The 16,123-nt window shown below is 34.6% G+C and overlaps 3 protein-coding genes and 2 long non-coding RNA genes across 5 annotated transcripts in view; 3 read left to right on the top strand and 2 right to left on the bottom strand.

Moving 5' to 3' along the window:
• The window catches only part of LOC137017289 (immunoglobulin lambda-1 light chain-like), a 101,476-nt gene that overhangs the window by 25,013 nt on the left and 60,340 nt on the right, over positions 1–16,123 (bottom strand). The gene's annotated exons all lie outside the window — the stretch shown is intronic.
• The window catches only part of LOC137017290 (immunoglobulin lambda-1 light chain-like), a 25,996-nt gene extending 9,873 nt beyond the window's left edge, over positions 1–16,123 (bottom strand). Inside the window, exons 1-4 of the mRNA XM_067381367.1 lie at positions 16,064–16,123; positions 10,949–11,028; positions 10,548–10,868; positions 9,827–9,862 (exon numbers count right to left, since the gene is read on the bottom strand). Coding sequence (XP_067237468.1) covers positions 9,827–9,862; positions 10,548–10,868; positions 10,949–10,988 — 397 coding nt within the window. The 5' untranslated portion in view covers positions 10,989–11,028; positions 16,064–16,123. The remainder of the gene's footprint in view (positions 1–9,826; positions 9,863–10,547; positions 10,869–10,948; positions 11,029–16,063) is intronic.
• Positions 462–16,123, top strand: part of LOC137017287 (immunoglobulin lambda-1 light chain-like) — a 43,801-nt gene continuing 28,139 nt past the window's right edge. The window contains exons 1-2 of the mRNA XM_067381363.1: positions 462–503; positions 606–932. Of these exons, the coding sequence (XP_067237464.1) occupies positions 464–503; positions 606–932 (367 nt within the window). The 5' untranslated portion in view covers positions 462–463. The remainder of the gene's footprint in view (positions 504–605; positions 933–16,123) is intronic.
• LOC137017295 (uncharacterized) lies at positions 6,978–10,228 on the top strand. The gene is made up of 3 exons (XR_010894584.1): positions 6,978–7,050; positions 7,523–7,956; positions 10,105–10,228. It is a non-coding gene; the product is annotated as an uncharacterized lncRNA (long non-coding RNA).
• Positions 13,011–13,780, top strand: LOC137017293 (uncharacterized). Its single transcript, XR_010894583.1, has 3 exons — positions 13,011–13,149; positions 13,444–13,506; positions 13,611–13,780. It is a non-coding gene; the product is annotated as an uncharacterized lncRNA (long non-coding RNA).

The raw sequence follows: 16,123 nt of genomic DNA, 5'->3' as shown, positions 1-16,123 counted from the left end.
CTCTGTCTCTTTTTATCTGTTCATCCAACCAGACAAGAGCGTTAACAACAAATGATCTTCATCTGTACATGAACAATAATAAAAGAGCAATAAAATGAATGAAAAATACTGGCAAAGTGACACTCATCTATGACGGGTTTTGATTATTTCTGAACATCAGATGCTTATCAATCTTTTGTTTTTGTTACTTGAGTTATTTTAATGAAGAAGAAACTCTTTTGTAAATTAAACCTCTTACAGAAGGAAGATTCAATCCAGTATGTTTGAGACTTATAACTCAAAAACCCTTGATAATAAAGCAGTTTATGCAAATATGTTGATCTGTCAATCACTCAGTGATGTTTCTGATGATGTGTGTGATGATGAATGATGATGTCACTGAGGCTCCTCCCTCTTCAGTCTCTTATGGCTCGTCTCGGATCGCTCTGCTCTGTTCAGTCGGCTCACATCACACACTCACATCATGCTGTCAGTCTTCATCATCCTCTTCATCACTCTGTCATGTAAGACGTCACTAGACTGCAGTTAAAGAAGCACTTCTGATACGATCATGAATATGTCATACGTGAGTATTGAGTCTCATTAATGGTGTGTTTATTCTGCAGGTGTCAGTGGAGTGACTGTAGTGACTCAGAGTCCATTAATCACAGTCAATAAAGGACAAACAGCTACACTGGACTGTAATCTGGGGACAGTAACTAATTCTGAAGCTAGATGGTACAAACAGACTCCAGGAGGAGTTCCTCAGTTTGTGTTATATTTTCATCATAGCTATAGCTCTCCAACATACGGATCTGGTTTCTCTGCTCCTAAATTCACATCAACACATTCATCTCAATCAGATTATCGTCTGATCATCAATAATGTGGATGTTGGTGATTCTGCAGTGTATTACTGTCACACATGGGACAGCTCTGTTAGTGAGTTCGTATCACAGTGATTCACAGCATGACAAAAACCTCCTCACTGCTCACATTCACTTCTGCTTCTAGAGAACAGATGATAAGAGCAATACTTCACTTCTCACATTCATGATGAACTACAGTATAAACTGATAATATTCTCTCTTTACTACTCTGTCCTGTAATTTATCTCCTCTCTTGTGGATCTTTTATGATGTTTTTTTTGTCCTGTTTGGATCTTGAGCTCATCTGAATATTGATCTGGATTCTCCTCTCCTAAATTTACAGTATCTTATTCAACCAAGTCTGATTGTCATCTGTCAATCAATAATGAGGATGTGGGTGATTCTGTTGTGTATTATACACATTATTATTTATGCATCAATTATATATGTATTATTGTAGCACATGGCATGTTTCTGTTAAAGAGCATGTGTCACAGTGATTCACACCAGAACAAAAACTATGTAAATTCCTCTAATAATAATTTACAGTTTATAGTTAAAATGTTATACAGTCAGCAAACTGAAACACAGATTTTCTAAATGACAAATCAACACTTTAACCAACACTGTTTTATTAAAGTTTTTCTTGACATTAGGCCAATTAAAGGTTTAGTTCACCCCAAAATGAAAATGTTGTCATTAATTACTCTCATTTCTTTCCAAACCTGTAACCCGTCCATCTTCAGAACACAAATTACAGTTTTTCTCGATTGCTAACACACTATAAGTGATTCATTTGACACAATTTCCCAAACCATTCAATTCTCAAAACAAAGACACATTTCTCAAAACTATAAACACGTCTGACTTGTTTTCACACACATTATGATTTTCTTAATGAATTCTGCAAAACTCTAGACAAAAATGCCTTTATTTTATAGGGACAGTTCACCCCAAAACGAGCCTAAATTCAGTCTGTTCATCATATGATTGTGTTTCTTCAGAAGACTTGGATTAAACTGCTTTAAAATCTCTGAACATCTTGAAGCATCACAGTTTTGAGTGAACAGACTTTCAATGTGTAATGACTGAAACAAATCAGACACAATTATGTGTTAGTTCACCAATAGTTTTAAGCTCACTCTGGGATTTGACTGTCCCCATCCCCCGAGAAGAGGAATGTGCTTCCACATTGAGAGCAGAGAAGAGACATGTTTTATGATTTTTAAGTTATATGACATTTAAGGTAACTTCAATCATGCCACGTTTAGTGTCTATACATTCGTAGCGGGAAGATTTAAATGCTTGTGTATGCGGTATGTCAATACCTGTGCAACACATCAGTATTACAAGAATCTTTAATAGTTCTGATTCAAGAACTCAGCTTGTTAATCTTTCTGGGTTGTAAAAGCCCTGACAGGAGGGGTGTTGCCACCCAGAATTACAACATCTTCATTGGTCCGGTCAACAACTGAGAGGTGTGACTTTGACCAGAGGTTAAAAACCAGTGAACAGTGCCACTCCCTCTCTTCTTCTTTGCTTCTGGACAACCGAACAGGTCTCCTTGCGGCCGGCCTCTCTAGGCCTGGCCCGCAAGGCTGGTAGGCCCCCGGCCTACAACACCCAGCCATGTGCTCATCACCCAACAGACTGACAACAACTTCAGACGAGAACCTCAAGATCGCTCCTCAACCTGCAGATCCGACGCTCCTCAGCCTAAGGGCACATTGCAAGTATCGTACATTGATTTAGTGTTGATTTGTAAGACTTACCTTTGCTATTGCTAAAAGAAACTGATGAGTCCTTTCCAGAGTGTCTTCGACTTTCCTATAGCTCTAGTAACAGTACCTCTTCCGGTTCAACTCTATCATTACTCATTCTGACCTACATATGTGTGTGACCCTTTGTGTATGTTATGTTATGTTATGTTATGTTATGTTATGTTATGTTATGTTATGTTATGTTATGTTATTTTATGTTATGTTATGTTGTGTTATGTTATGTGTTTGTTAGTTTAGTTATGTGTTTGTGAGTTAGTTAATAAAGATTGTGCACAATACATGTTTGGTTCTGACTCCATCTGCTAATGAATTGCCTCTTAAGTGATATAGACCCGAACCTATGCTCTAAGTAGCACGGTGCGATAAGAATGTTATTTTTCCATAACCTGGAAATGAACATTTCTCAGAATTATTAAACAATCAACACTAAGTGTTCCCTGGACAACAGGTTATTTGATGGTAATATTAAGATTAATGTAGCTATATCCAGTAAATCTGATTAACCGATTTACATATTCATAATTAATCATAATCAATAAATCATATTGAGTTATGAATAATTATTAATATTTCCCCTTTGAGTTAATTCGCTACAAATGAATGGACAGAAAGCTCTCAGATTTCATGAAAAATATCTTCGTTTTTCTAGATTGCTTAAACATATTTCTTGAAATTGTGCCTCCTTTTCTCAAAACTAAGCTAAACACAAATTCATAACTTCTCACTAAATTTCCCAAACTTAAACTTGGGTAACACTTTATAATAACGCACGCTATGAATCATTAGTTAAGCATTAGTAAATAGTCAATTTATAATTTATAAAACATTAATAGACATAGTAAGCCATTTATAAATACAGCTATAAATGCTTTGTTCTTGATTTATAAGCATATCCATAATGTGTTCAATAACTGTATTTTCATACTTTATTAATGATCAATTAATCATTTCTAGTGTTAACTATTTTTAATAGTTAACTATTTTTATTTTATTTTAGTAGTTTTATAACTACCTGAATTAATCATAAATTGCAGTAGGAATATGTGTTAATAAAGCATGTATTAACACGCTAAGTAACTATTACTATATGTCTAAATAATAAGATGTATAAATGAATGTTTAAATAGTTTTTTAATCATTTACTTACACTTCCTAAATTATATTTTGAACCACTGACAACTCCTAAATACCTGGTTTGTAAATAATGTACTTAATTTAGAAATGATAAATTGATTATTAATAAAGCATGAAAATACAATTATTGAACACATTATGGATATGCTTGTAAATCAAGAATAAAGCATCTATAGCTGTATTTATAAACTGCTTACTAATGTCTATTAATGCTTTATAAGTGATGATTTGACTATTTACTAATGCTTAACTAATGCTTCATAGCATGAGTTATAAAGTGTTAGCAAAACTTGAAACTCAAAATGAAGCTCTCCACTCAAAACTGAAAAAAACAAACTCATGCCTTCAAATAAAACACACTAACCCTCAAAAACACACTACAATATAGTCTCACACACAAGTGAGATCAATTCAAAACACTGTTACAAAAACCTCCTTTCGGCAATCAGGTATCATTTTACAGATCAATATCTATCACATTTATAAAACATAAATAGAGCAGATACATGTTCAATGATAGTTTATTTTCATTACAGCCTACACTACTGTATAGAGATCTTTCAGTAGATGAAAAGCACTAGAAAAACAATTGAAATACTAAAGAACATGAACATGAACTTGGAATTGCAATACAATACAGTATACTGTCAATCACAGTACAGTAAAAAAAAAAAAAAAAAAAAAAACACAGCATCCTCAGCCAAATTGAATTACAGTACTGGTAATATTTGCCATAGTTTCTTAGTCTTCAGACAAAATATTTTCTCTCCCTCCCCTTTGTTCTGCAAAAATATCAAACATAAGAAGTACTTATGACTGCAAATCAATTTGACAATTATGAGTTTTTAGGGCGAACAACATGTGCTCCAGTATTTACTGTACAGAGAATAGTGAAATTTCTCTCATCTAAACTGCTGCTGCTGTTTACTGTAATTATACTGTGTGTGTAAGGAGTATAAAAACCCTGTAGACGAGCCTGTAGACCCACTGCCCTCATGGTCAATCCTACACAAGAACACGGTCAACTATAATGATTTGTTCTTCATCAGGAACAAAATGTCCTTTGACCGCATCCCCTTCATTTCTCTTCCTCTTCCTCTTTGTCTCCCACCACTAGGATTCATTTTCCGAAGCACATAATCACCAATTTATATTATCCTGAGATTCTGATTTGTGTGTCGTCATTTTTGCTACTCAATGTTTACACATGGATAAATGTGTTATTTGAGTTCACAGTGTGACGCTTGAGTGAATTATATGATGTGTTTGTGTTTTCTGAATGAGAACATGTTAAACCTGTGCTAAATGAGGGCATTTTTGTGTAGTTTTGCAGAAAGCATTGATAACATTGGAATGTGAAATGTGTTAAACATTTTGAGAAATGTTTCTTTGTTTCTAAAACTGAATGAATGGTTTGGGAAATTGTGCCAAATGAAGCAGTTATAGTGTGTTAGCAATTGAGAAAAACTGTAAAAATACAGTCCAACTTCAAAAGACAAAAATGTTATAAAAAACTATAAATGAAAAGTATGTTACACTCAATAAAGTTGTGCAACTGCAAAATCAAAGTCAGTGAGAGATTCATTCTGCCTCAGCATCACGTCTTCATGTTGAGTTCAGCCTCAGGACTTCGTCCACATCACAGGAAATGACGTCTCTTGCCGGCAAAGGGAAAATCCCTCTAGTGTGCCGGATCCAGCCTTGACAACACTCTCCACACCTTGCTCTTTCTCGTCCTCTTCCTCTTCCTCCTCTTACACAAACTCTTCCTCCTCTCGCTCTCAGACTGTTTCCATCTATTGTTGGTTTCATCATTCAGTGCTCCTGTGTCACCTGAGCTCTCTGAACTGGCTTATTTCCTACAGTTGGTTTGAGTCGTGTGTAAACGATGACAACTGTGTTGTAGTTCTGTTTAACTTCTGTCTGCCTGTCCAAAATGTGTTTTAGTGAGTGAGATTGTTGTTAGAGTTTTGCAAAAAAAGACTCTAAAATGGTGTCTATGTGCCTAAACTTGTTTAAGGTTTTACAGAAAGAGTGATTTATTCAACAAATTGGTTTAGGATATATTGTGAACAGAGTTTAGTGATTTAGCAGTTCAGTTTTGAGAGCAGTGATCTGAGCTTGGAGAAATGTGTCAAATCTATTGAGAAAAACTGTAACACTGAAGTGAGAAGCACACGTGTAGTTTGTCAGATGTGGGCGGGTCTATTGCAGGAGGTGGGCGGGTCTTTCAGTGGCTCCTCCCTCTCAGAGCTCTTGACTGTCTTAAAGTTTTTCTCTCTGATCATCTCAGCATTATTCTACAGCACTGCTCATCTTTACACGTCACACGGACCAAATCACAAGATGATCACAATATCCTGTGCTTTCTTTACTCTTCTGACCTGTAAGTTTTCATCAGATCTGATGTCAGATTTCAAGTGTTTTGACACACAATCTCATATAAAGCTTGTTTTTATTCTGCAGGTGTCAGTGGAGTGACTGTAGTGACTCAGAGTCCATTAATCACAGTCAATAAAGGACAAACAGCTACACTGGACTGTAATCTGGAGACAGTAACTGGTTCTGCTGCTAGATGGTACAAACAGACTCCAGGAGGAGTTCCTCAGTTTGTGTTATATTTTTATCATAGCTATAGCTCTCCAACATACGGATCTGGTTTCTCTGCTCCTAAATTCACATCAACACATTCATCTCAATCAGATTATAGTCTGATCATCAATAATGTGGATGTTGGTGATTCTGCAGTGTATTACTGTCACACATGGGACAGCTCTGTTACTGAGTTCGTATCACAGTGATTCACAGCATGACAAAAACCTCCTCACTGCTCACATTCACTTCTGCTTCTAGACAACAGATGATAAGAGCACTACTTCACTTCTCACATTCAGGATGAAATACAAACAAATTACAGATGTTGACAATATTCTGTCCTGTAAGTAATTATTTAGAGCAACAATTTTACAAAACAAACAAACATATAACAGGACAGTAAATATGAACTATTTCAGGTCTTCTGAATCTATACAGCAGGTTTCTCGACTCTCCAGCATGTTTTCTTCACTAACAGACTTACAGTATGTGATGATTCAGTTTTTCACGTTTTGTCATTTTTTGACACTTAATGAGTGAAAGAGGTTTAATGAAGAGAGTTGTGTGTTATAATCTGTGCTGGAGTGAATGTTTCAGTTCTGTGTCTCTGAAACTCAGGAGGTTTTTGTACGAGTGAAGATGTGACGTGAATCACAGTGGTATTCGGACAAGGAACAAAACTGAATGTGATTGGTGAGTAAACTTTACTCTTCCAATACTGTTCAATCACTTTTTATGTTTGTAAAAAATAAAGGTCAAATTATACAAAACTTAAATATATAGATTTTCTTAAAAAAAACTTTTTTGATTTTATTTCCTGCATGTATAAATATATTTAAATATTTTAAAATTAGCTTTAATAATTATTTATGAAATATGATATGTATGATATAAAATATGTGTAAAGGTTTTTAATTCTTGTTATTTGCCTTCATGTTGTTTCAAACCACTTATATATACAGATAATGTTCAGTTCTTTGATAATGTACATGGAGTTAGATTCAAGGATAAATTCAATATTAAAATTATGTTTCTAGTTTACTATATAGTACAATGACATCTTGTATTTTATTTCCACGTATATATTTTAATTGACCCATTTATGCAAGTTTATATTATATTATATTATATTATATTATATTATATTATATTATATTTGTCACAGATCCCTTGTCTTCCTGAACTCCATTTCCCATCATCCTCCTGTTCTCCACACCTGCACTCACTTCCCTCGTCTTCTCCCCATCAGCACTCATCATCTTCACCTGGACTCAGGTGGACCTGGAATCATCATCACTGCCTTTATAAATGGACTCACTCCCTTCACTCCCTGTCCGTTCTCTGTTTTGTTAAGGTGTATGTCTGGCGTTCCTTGCCTTTGTTTATTAAAGAGCATCTATTATTGTGGAAATCCGTATGCCTCATCTCTCTACCAGCTACCAGTAACAGAAGAACGGACCTTTAAACTGCTGGATTTCCACAAAGAAGAATGGATTCATTCGTCGTCTCCCAGGCTCCAGCTTCTCCCATGCCTCCCACACCAATGACGGCTGCAGAGAGACTCATCGGGCTTCTGCAGTTTGGACGTTCAGTGGAGAGGTATGTGGAGGAGTTCATTGAGCTAGCTTATTTGACTAACTGGCCAGACGCTCATTTGATCGCCCTATTTCTGGATGGGCTGGATGACAACACTATCCGTTTAACCATCTACCGCACGCATTATGATAAATCTATAAAAAAAAAATATTTGACTCTCTTTCTTTTCTTAGAATGGCTTAACTTAAAGTGCTGTAAAAAAAAAAAATTGGAAAAAAATATTATTTTAAGGTACTTTATGATATGTTGCCATATGGCAACAACGTACAATAGTGGAAAAACTTAGAATAAGTGTAAGAGTATATAGTTAATATTTTTCCTCAGAAATGTTGTTTGTATTGAATCAATTGGTGCTATTATAAGCTTTAGCAGTAATTATAAACAATACCTTATACTTATTTTCCAACATCATTCTCTTTTGCTGAATAATGCTTTATATTCTTTAAATTTCATTACATTTTTCATGAATATTATTTAAATTGCAAATGTAGACAGTTAAAAACAAATCTAATACTGTTCATGTATCATAAAACATTGACATAAAACCAAAAACATTGCAGTTCATGAAAATTCAACATTACGCAATCTTATGAGAGGAAGGTTATGAACATAAATCCCCCATAATCCTTGAAACTTCACCTTTTTTCTGTACGAAACTTTAAAAAGCATTTTTTTTCAGAGGTGAGACACATGTACACATCACATTTGGTGCACTTCACCCTAACAATACACTTACAGCCACTTGCACCTGCCTTTTTGAGACACCATGGTAGGCCGGTGGTTGGTCTGGGCCAGTAGTACTGGCTGTAGTGGCAGATCTCTGATGTTGATTTAATCCATAATATAAATGTCATGGCAGTCCTTAACATTATATCACTAGCATTAATGTTGTTATTGTTACAGCTTAACAGACTGCAGCTAACTTTTGCTAGCTATCTAACCTATTATAATAAAGTCATTACATTATTGCGCAGTGTTGCCATATGGCAACACAGACATTTTATCTATTTACCAAAAACTAATTTTTATAACTTTTTTGAGTGGTGAATATGTCATCATACCTTACCTGAGATGATAACAATTTTTTTGTGAATGTGACATGGGCGGGTCCTTGTTTGTTACTGACGTTTTAGTTTGCTTTCAGCAACTACCGACGAGACGGCAGTCTGTCAGATATCGCGTCACAGAAAAAAAATTGCATGTCATGTGACTTAACCAAAGCACATCATTGTCTATTTAATAATATTTGTTCCTTCACTGACTCATTTTCAACTGTCCTGCAGTGTGAAAAATACAGTAAAAATATTTTATGTTAATCAGTTATATTCAAATGAGGATTTAAAAAAAAAAAAAATCCATCAAATTAAACACAAAGCAGATGTTTTTCCTTAAATCACAACATGAGTACAGATTTTTCTGTAGTAATAATAATAATAATAGTAATAACAGCTGAATATAATTATGAACCATATAGAAATCAGAGATGAAAGTTAAAGCTGTAGTGAAAGTCTTTTCAGTTTATTTCAGTTTATAAATCTATAATGAAGTGTAGATTATATGTAATACAGTGAAACGATTTTGGTAACACTTCAGTATAGGGAACATTTATTCACTATTAACTATGACTTTTCCCTCAATAAACTCCTAATTTACTGCTTATTAATAATTAGTAAGTTAGGTGTTAAGTTTAGTTATTGAGTAGGATTGAGAATATAGAATAAGGTCATGGAGAATAAGAGATTAATATCTGCTTAATAACTAATAATAAATAGCCAGTATTCTAGTAATATGTATGCTAAGAAGCAACTAGATAAAAGACCCTAAAATAAAGTGTTACCAAGATTTTACCATTGAGAATATAAAGATGACTTACCCGTCACAATGAGTTTTGTTCCTTGTCCGAATACCACAATGAAACATTTCATATGTTCAGCCGTACAAAAACCTCCTCAGTCTGTGAAGAGACACAAACAGAAGTGAAACACTCACTCAACCTCATCTGACTGTGTCCTTTACACATTTAATTCATGGAGAAACACTTCAGATTCAAACACAGACACTCATGTTGCTGTTTTAGTCTTCATATTAGTTGTGTTTGACTGCTGTGTATTAAAGTGCTTTCTATGATTTATGGCTGTTGTTATTCTGCAGGTGTCAGTGACTGCAGTGAATCCTGCTGTTGTCTCAGTCAATGAAGGACATAAAGTCACTCTGAACAGAAACACATGAAGATCTACTGATGACGGACGCTGGAGGAACATTCATTACAAACCAGCAGGAGTTTCTGTTTCCTGAAGAGCACAAAAAAAAAAAAAAAAGAAAAGCTGAATGTCTGAACTGTTCTTATACATACAATGAAGTCATGTAGTGAACAGTGAGGACAAAAAAATAGCAAAAAAAACACCATAAGAGATTAGTTAAATTACAGGACAGTAAAGAAACTGTAAAATATTCTCAGCATCTGTGATCAGTTTTTACTGTAATTCATCATGAATGTGAGAAGTGAAGTATTGCTCTTATCATGTTGTCTAGAAGCAGAAGTGAATGTGAGCAGTGAGGAGGTTTTTGTCATGCTGTGAATCCCTGTGATACGTGTTCTTGAGCAGTGCCGTCCCATGTGTTACAGTAATACACTGCAGAATCACCAACATCCACATTATTGATGATCAGACTATAATCTGATTGAGATGAATATGTTGATGTGAATTTAGGAGCAGAGAAACCAGATCCATATTTAACTGAGCTCCAGTCATGATAAAATCTTAACACATGCTGAGGAACTCCTCCTGGAGTCTGTTTGTACCATACAGCATCATAACCAGTTACTGTCCCCAGATTACAGTCCAGTGTAGCCGTTTGTCCTTTATTGACTGTGATTAATGGACTCTGAGTCACTACAGTCACTCCACTGACACCTGCAGAATAAAAACAAGCTTTATATGAGATTGTGTGTCAAAACACTTGAAATCTGACATCAGATCTGATGATAACTTATAGGTCAGAAGAGTGAAGAAAGCACAGGATATTGTGATCATCTTGTGATTTGGTCCGTGTGACGTGTAAAGATGAGCAGTGCTGTAGAATAATGCTGAGATGATCAGAGAGAGAAACTTTAAGACAGTCAAGAGCTCTGAGAGGGAGGAGCCACTGAAAGACCCGCCCACCTCCTACAATAGACCCTCCCACATCTGACAAACTACACGTGTGCCTCTCACTTCTCACAGTTTTTTCTTAATCTCACTTCCGATTAAAATTTGATCAGATTTAGCAAGTGTAACGTCCAAAACGTTTTTACAAATCCGTTTCGTGTTTCATTCAGGCTGTGTTCACACTGTCAGTCCAAATCTGATTATTTGTGTATCTGATTGGAATCTGATCTAAATTGCTTGATTTCCACATTGTGTATCGCAACTGTTCTGATCCGATTTGTGTGTCCATGCCGCTCTTTTGTTTTCCGGGATATTTGCATTGGTTTCTATGGCAATGACGTTGAGTTGTTAGGCACATGCTAAAAACACCAACACCAACTGCAGCATGGAGGGGTTTACAATACAGATGTTGTCTACTGGATTATGATGAAGCAGTGACAGAAACATAGCAGGCAGCTTTATTCTGTACTGTCGTCTCTGCTGGTTTCAAAACATTTCTGATATATTGTCATTTTCTGCTCATCCAGCACTTTGTAACGACACAACCCTGTTTCTGCAGCGACTTTCAGCATGTTTCCTTGAACAACGTCTGATGTTTATGTTTTACATGGAGTGAGGAAGTCACATAAACCACATGAAATCCAATCAGAGAGGTCAGACTGAAACGGATTTCCAGAAATGTGATTTGAATAGGATTTCAAACCACACATGAATGTAAAAATCATGGTGAATGGTAAAAATCACATTTCATTTTGTAACCATTTAGTTCTGTTCATGTGTTTCTAGTATAATTTTGTGTTCTTGTCTTGTAAGCAGTCGTCATTGATTTCTGTTCATGTTTGCCTGCGCTCCTGTAGCCTCAAATATTGAAATTCTATTCAAAAGCACATTTCTGGAAATCTGTTTCAGTCTACCAACGTAATGTCATCATTGCTATAGAAACCAATGCAGATATTAATACAGCCTTACACTCTTAGAAAAAAAAGGTTCTTTGGGGTTCTATATAGAACCCTAGGGTTCTTTAACCAACTTTATAGAACCCTTTCTGCCAAAAAGGTTCTATATAAGGAGAAAGAACCAAAGGGTTCTTTGGGCTAAATGTGCTTTATATACATTATTAGTGCTTTATTTAAATTATTAAACTATTGAACATTATATTTGTGTTTTTACTTCAATTTTACTTAGGCACACCTTTTATTCTGAAGAAAACAAACTTATATACATTTTCAAGTTTAATAGGTTTATTAGAAAATAATAATTGCCGCATTATCCTGTAATGAAAAAAAAATCTAATTGTTTCTGGATCTAGGCGCTAGGGGCAGAATTCTGCCATCTGCTGGTTAAAGAAAATCCTGTAGGAATGACTTAGATTCTGAAAGTCAATTCTTATAACTCAACCCTCCAAACAGATGCATTAAATGATCTTCGACATAAACAGCAAATAACTTGCATGTGTATGCGCTGATCAGTTCTGAACTGTCTGCACGCGCAGTGTCGGATTTCAGCCGCGCGCGTCGTGCGCGAGTAATTAGAATGCGCGTGAACGCAGCATTTTAAACTTCAACCGTTACGGACGTCCGTTTGAGCTCAGCGCTCGAGAGGACGACGATTAAATTGGTAACGTTAAGTGAGAAAATAATATCTCTTACGTTATTTTAATGACATTTGCCTAAATCCCTGATATTTTTACACACCTTACATGTTTTTTTTTTCAAGAATCAAAAAGAAGAAATGTGGTTTACGGTGCTGTCCGGGCCTGCGCTATTCTCCGCTAGGAGGTTTGTCATTTCTTACATGAATTCCTAAAATCTCTGTTAAAAAACGGTTGTGGACTGTTCAATAAAGGTGGCGAGAATTCATGTTATATCCTAATACACTTTTCTTTGTACTGTAGATTGTATTAGAAAACACATAAGAAAACGATGTTTCAGGAGCAGTCAAATCACGTGATCACTGTACACCCAGACTGTTATAAACATGAATTCAAGAGAAACCCCGAAGAACAAAGAGAGGAGCTGATGAAGATGTTTCTTCTGTGGATATAGCTGTGAGTATTTGGAGTTTGCAGTTATAGCACAATTTTTTTCTTAATTAATTGAAGGCCTTATTTATGCTAAACACTGTATTTGGTTCTTGAAGATGCATTAGGAAGATGAAGAAAAGACCTTCAACTGCAAACCAATGACACAAAAATGTACATTATTTTTACTCACAGTACCAACTTTGGGAAACCTGTAAATCTGCTAAACTGAAGTGGCTTATATTAAATTTTCTATTTTCCATGTTTAATGCAATAATTAATAATAATAAATAAATATTTCTGTTTGCACTCTCACTGCAGAAATGGACTCTGGAGTGCAGCATTACTTCAATAAGATGAAAATAACACTCCTCTATGATTCACGTAAGTTTTAAGATGTAATTGTGAGAGATTCCTTTCTGTTTTCTGTTGTACTGTACTCTCCATAAGTCTAATAAATGTTTTTCTGACCTGCATCTCCATCTTAGGATGTCAAGCCCCCTGAACGCAAAGAGAGTCAGCATCAAAATGGACATGCCCCTGATTGAAAACACAGAGATGTCAAAAGTATCTGTTGGCTGTCTACTTTTTGTTCAATATGGAGCATCCAAATGCCAGTTTCTTTCATTCAGCACTATTTAGCCCTTCTCAGTACTGAATTTGCTGCCATGGGTCATTTGTTTTTATTGTTTAAATGCTTATCTGAATGTTAAATTATCATTTAACGCTCATGAATTAAAAAAAAAAAATCTAGCTAGTCTTTTAGTTCATTTTTTAAGAAACATTTATTTATGTTAACTCTTCTAACTATTGCTCTATGAATTGCAGTGTTTTATATTGCTTGTGTCATTGTAAATGCTAATAAAAATGTCTTAAATGATTACATATTATTTTGTTGTGTTATGCCTATAGGTATTTAAGTTTTTCTAGTGATAAAGTAATATATAATAAATTATATAAATTATATAATTCATAAAATTTAATTAAAATAAATTAAAAACTAAATCAATAAAATGAACCCATAAAAGGTTCTATATAGAACCTTTTTTCCTGGCAATAAAGAACCCTAAAGGGTTCTTTTGATTGAACCCTTAAAAAGGGTTCTGTATAGAACCTTTTAGGGGTTCCAAATACGTAGCGCCTGATAGAACCTTTTAAGGTTCTATATAGAACCTTTTCTTCTAAGAGTGTATAGATCGGCATGTTCTGTAAATGTCCAAATATTTTTCAGAATTGAAGTTCAAGAAGACTGAGGATGGCAACATTTGTTTTCAATGTCATGTTTAGACAATAACCACCACAATGGAAGAGGCCTGTGGAGATGTTGAGGCAGAAGAACCGGATTCATTTTTTTTTTTTCATAATGCATGATACGAATATATTCTGTAATGAAATTCTCAGGCCAGATATAAATCAGAAGCGTGAACAAATCAGAAGAGTGATCACAGTACTGCAGTAAACATTTGCTGCATATTTGTGTAACATTTTGTGGTTGGGGAAATAAAACTCCTCATTGAAGAATTTTATGATAAACATGTTTTTTCTTTAGTATATTTGTGTGTCTATTGCTGTTATAAAATCAACAGAGAACACAACTGTAGTTTTGATGATAATATTTACTTTTAATACATGCATTAGCAGAAATAAACACAGAGCTTCATTATGCAGTAAAGTACAATTGATTGAGATGAGTGTTTAGATGAGTGTTTGTTCTGAGAGCAGTGAACTGAGTTTAGAGAAATGTGTCCAATCGACTGAGTAAAACTGTAAGACAACAATTTAAAAAAAAAAAAAAAAATTGTAATATATCTTGTTAATCAGTGGTGTATAGAATGGTTAATATATTTTAATAGCTAAAATAAATAATAATGTAATAATTATTACAATATAAACCTTTAAATAATAACATTTTGATCTGTAAAATAGACCGTAAACTAAGTGCTGTCCATAAAACCTAAAACGTATAGCTACCATATTTTTACGGTAAAGTGCTGTTTTTTTACTGTACATTTTAAGGATATATATATATATATATATATATATATATATATATATATATATATATATATATATATATATATATTTTACATCCTGGTTTATACAATACAGGCTTATTGGAAAAAAAAAACATACCTATGTATGTCAACATTTTTGCAAATCGCAAAATACGTACCAATACCTACAAACTTCTCATTAATAAAATTAAATTACATGAAACAAAGTGAAAAGTGTGTCGGTGAAGCACAGTCACAGCTCACTTCTTCCACTAGAAAAGATAATTCATCTGTCACTACTGCACATCTTTTCTTGTTTTAGATATGCTATATATTTGCTTTATATAAAATATAGAAAACAGATATCCTAAGTAAATGTAAGCATCCATCAAAACATTACTTTTACTTTTCAGTGTTTACTGTATTAATGTAACTGTACAAAGTGCCCATATTGTGTTTTGAGTTTAAGAACGTGTGTAAAAGCAGAAGTGAATGTGAGCAGTGAGGAGGTTTTTGTCATGCTGTGAATCACTGTGATACCTCCTCTTTAGCAGTGTTGTCCCATGTGTGACAGTAATACACTGCAGAATCACCAACATCCACATTACTAATGATCAGACGAAAATCAATTTTTGCCTGAGTTGTAGATGTGAAGCGGCTGGAGGAAAAACCATCTCCATATTTGTTAGGGGAGCCGTGTGACTGATAGTATCTCAACACAAACTGAGGAGCTGAATTTGGAGTCTGTTTATACCAGCTGACATAATTACTCTCATCCTTTTCAATGTTACAATCCATATTCACAGAATTCCCTTTTTGTTCTGTCAGCACAGAGGGTTTCTGACCACTTTTGCACATCTGACACCTGTAAAATTATAATAAATAAAATTAATCAATTTTGACACCCGTGAAAGAAAAACATGTTTGTAGTGAAATGTGTAACTTACATGACAGAAGAGAGAGGAGAGTGAAGGAGAAAATGATCAGCATCTTCCTGTGATGAGCAG

Source organism: Chanodichthys erythropterus, chromosome 3 (assembly GCF_024489055.1).
Source record: "Chanodichthys erythropterus isolate Z2021 chromosome 3, ASM2448905v1, whole genome shotgun sequence".
NCBI lineage: Eukaryota > Metazoa > Chordata > Actinopteri > Cypriniformes > Xenocyprididae > Chanodichthys > Chanodichthys erythropterus.
This window is presented reverse-complemented; position numbering and strand designations above follow the sequence as displayed.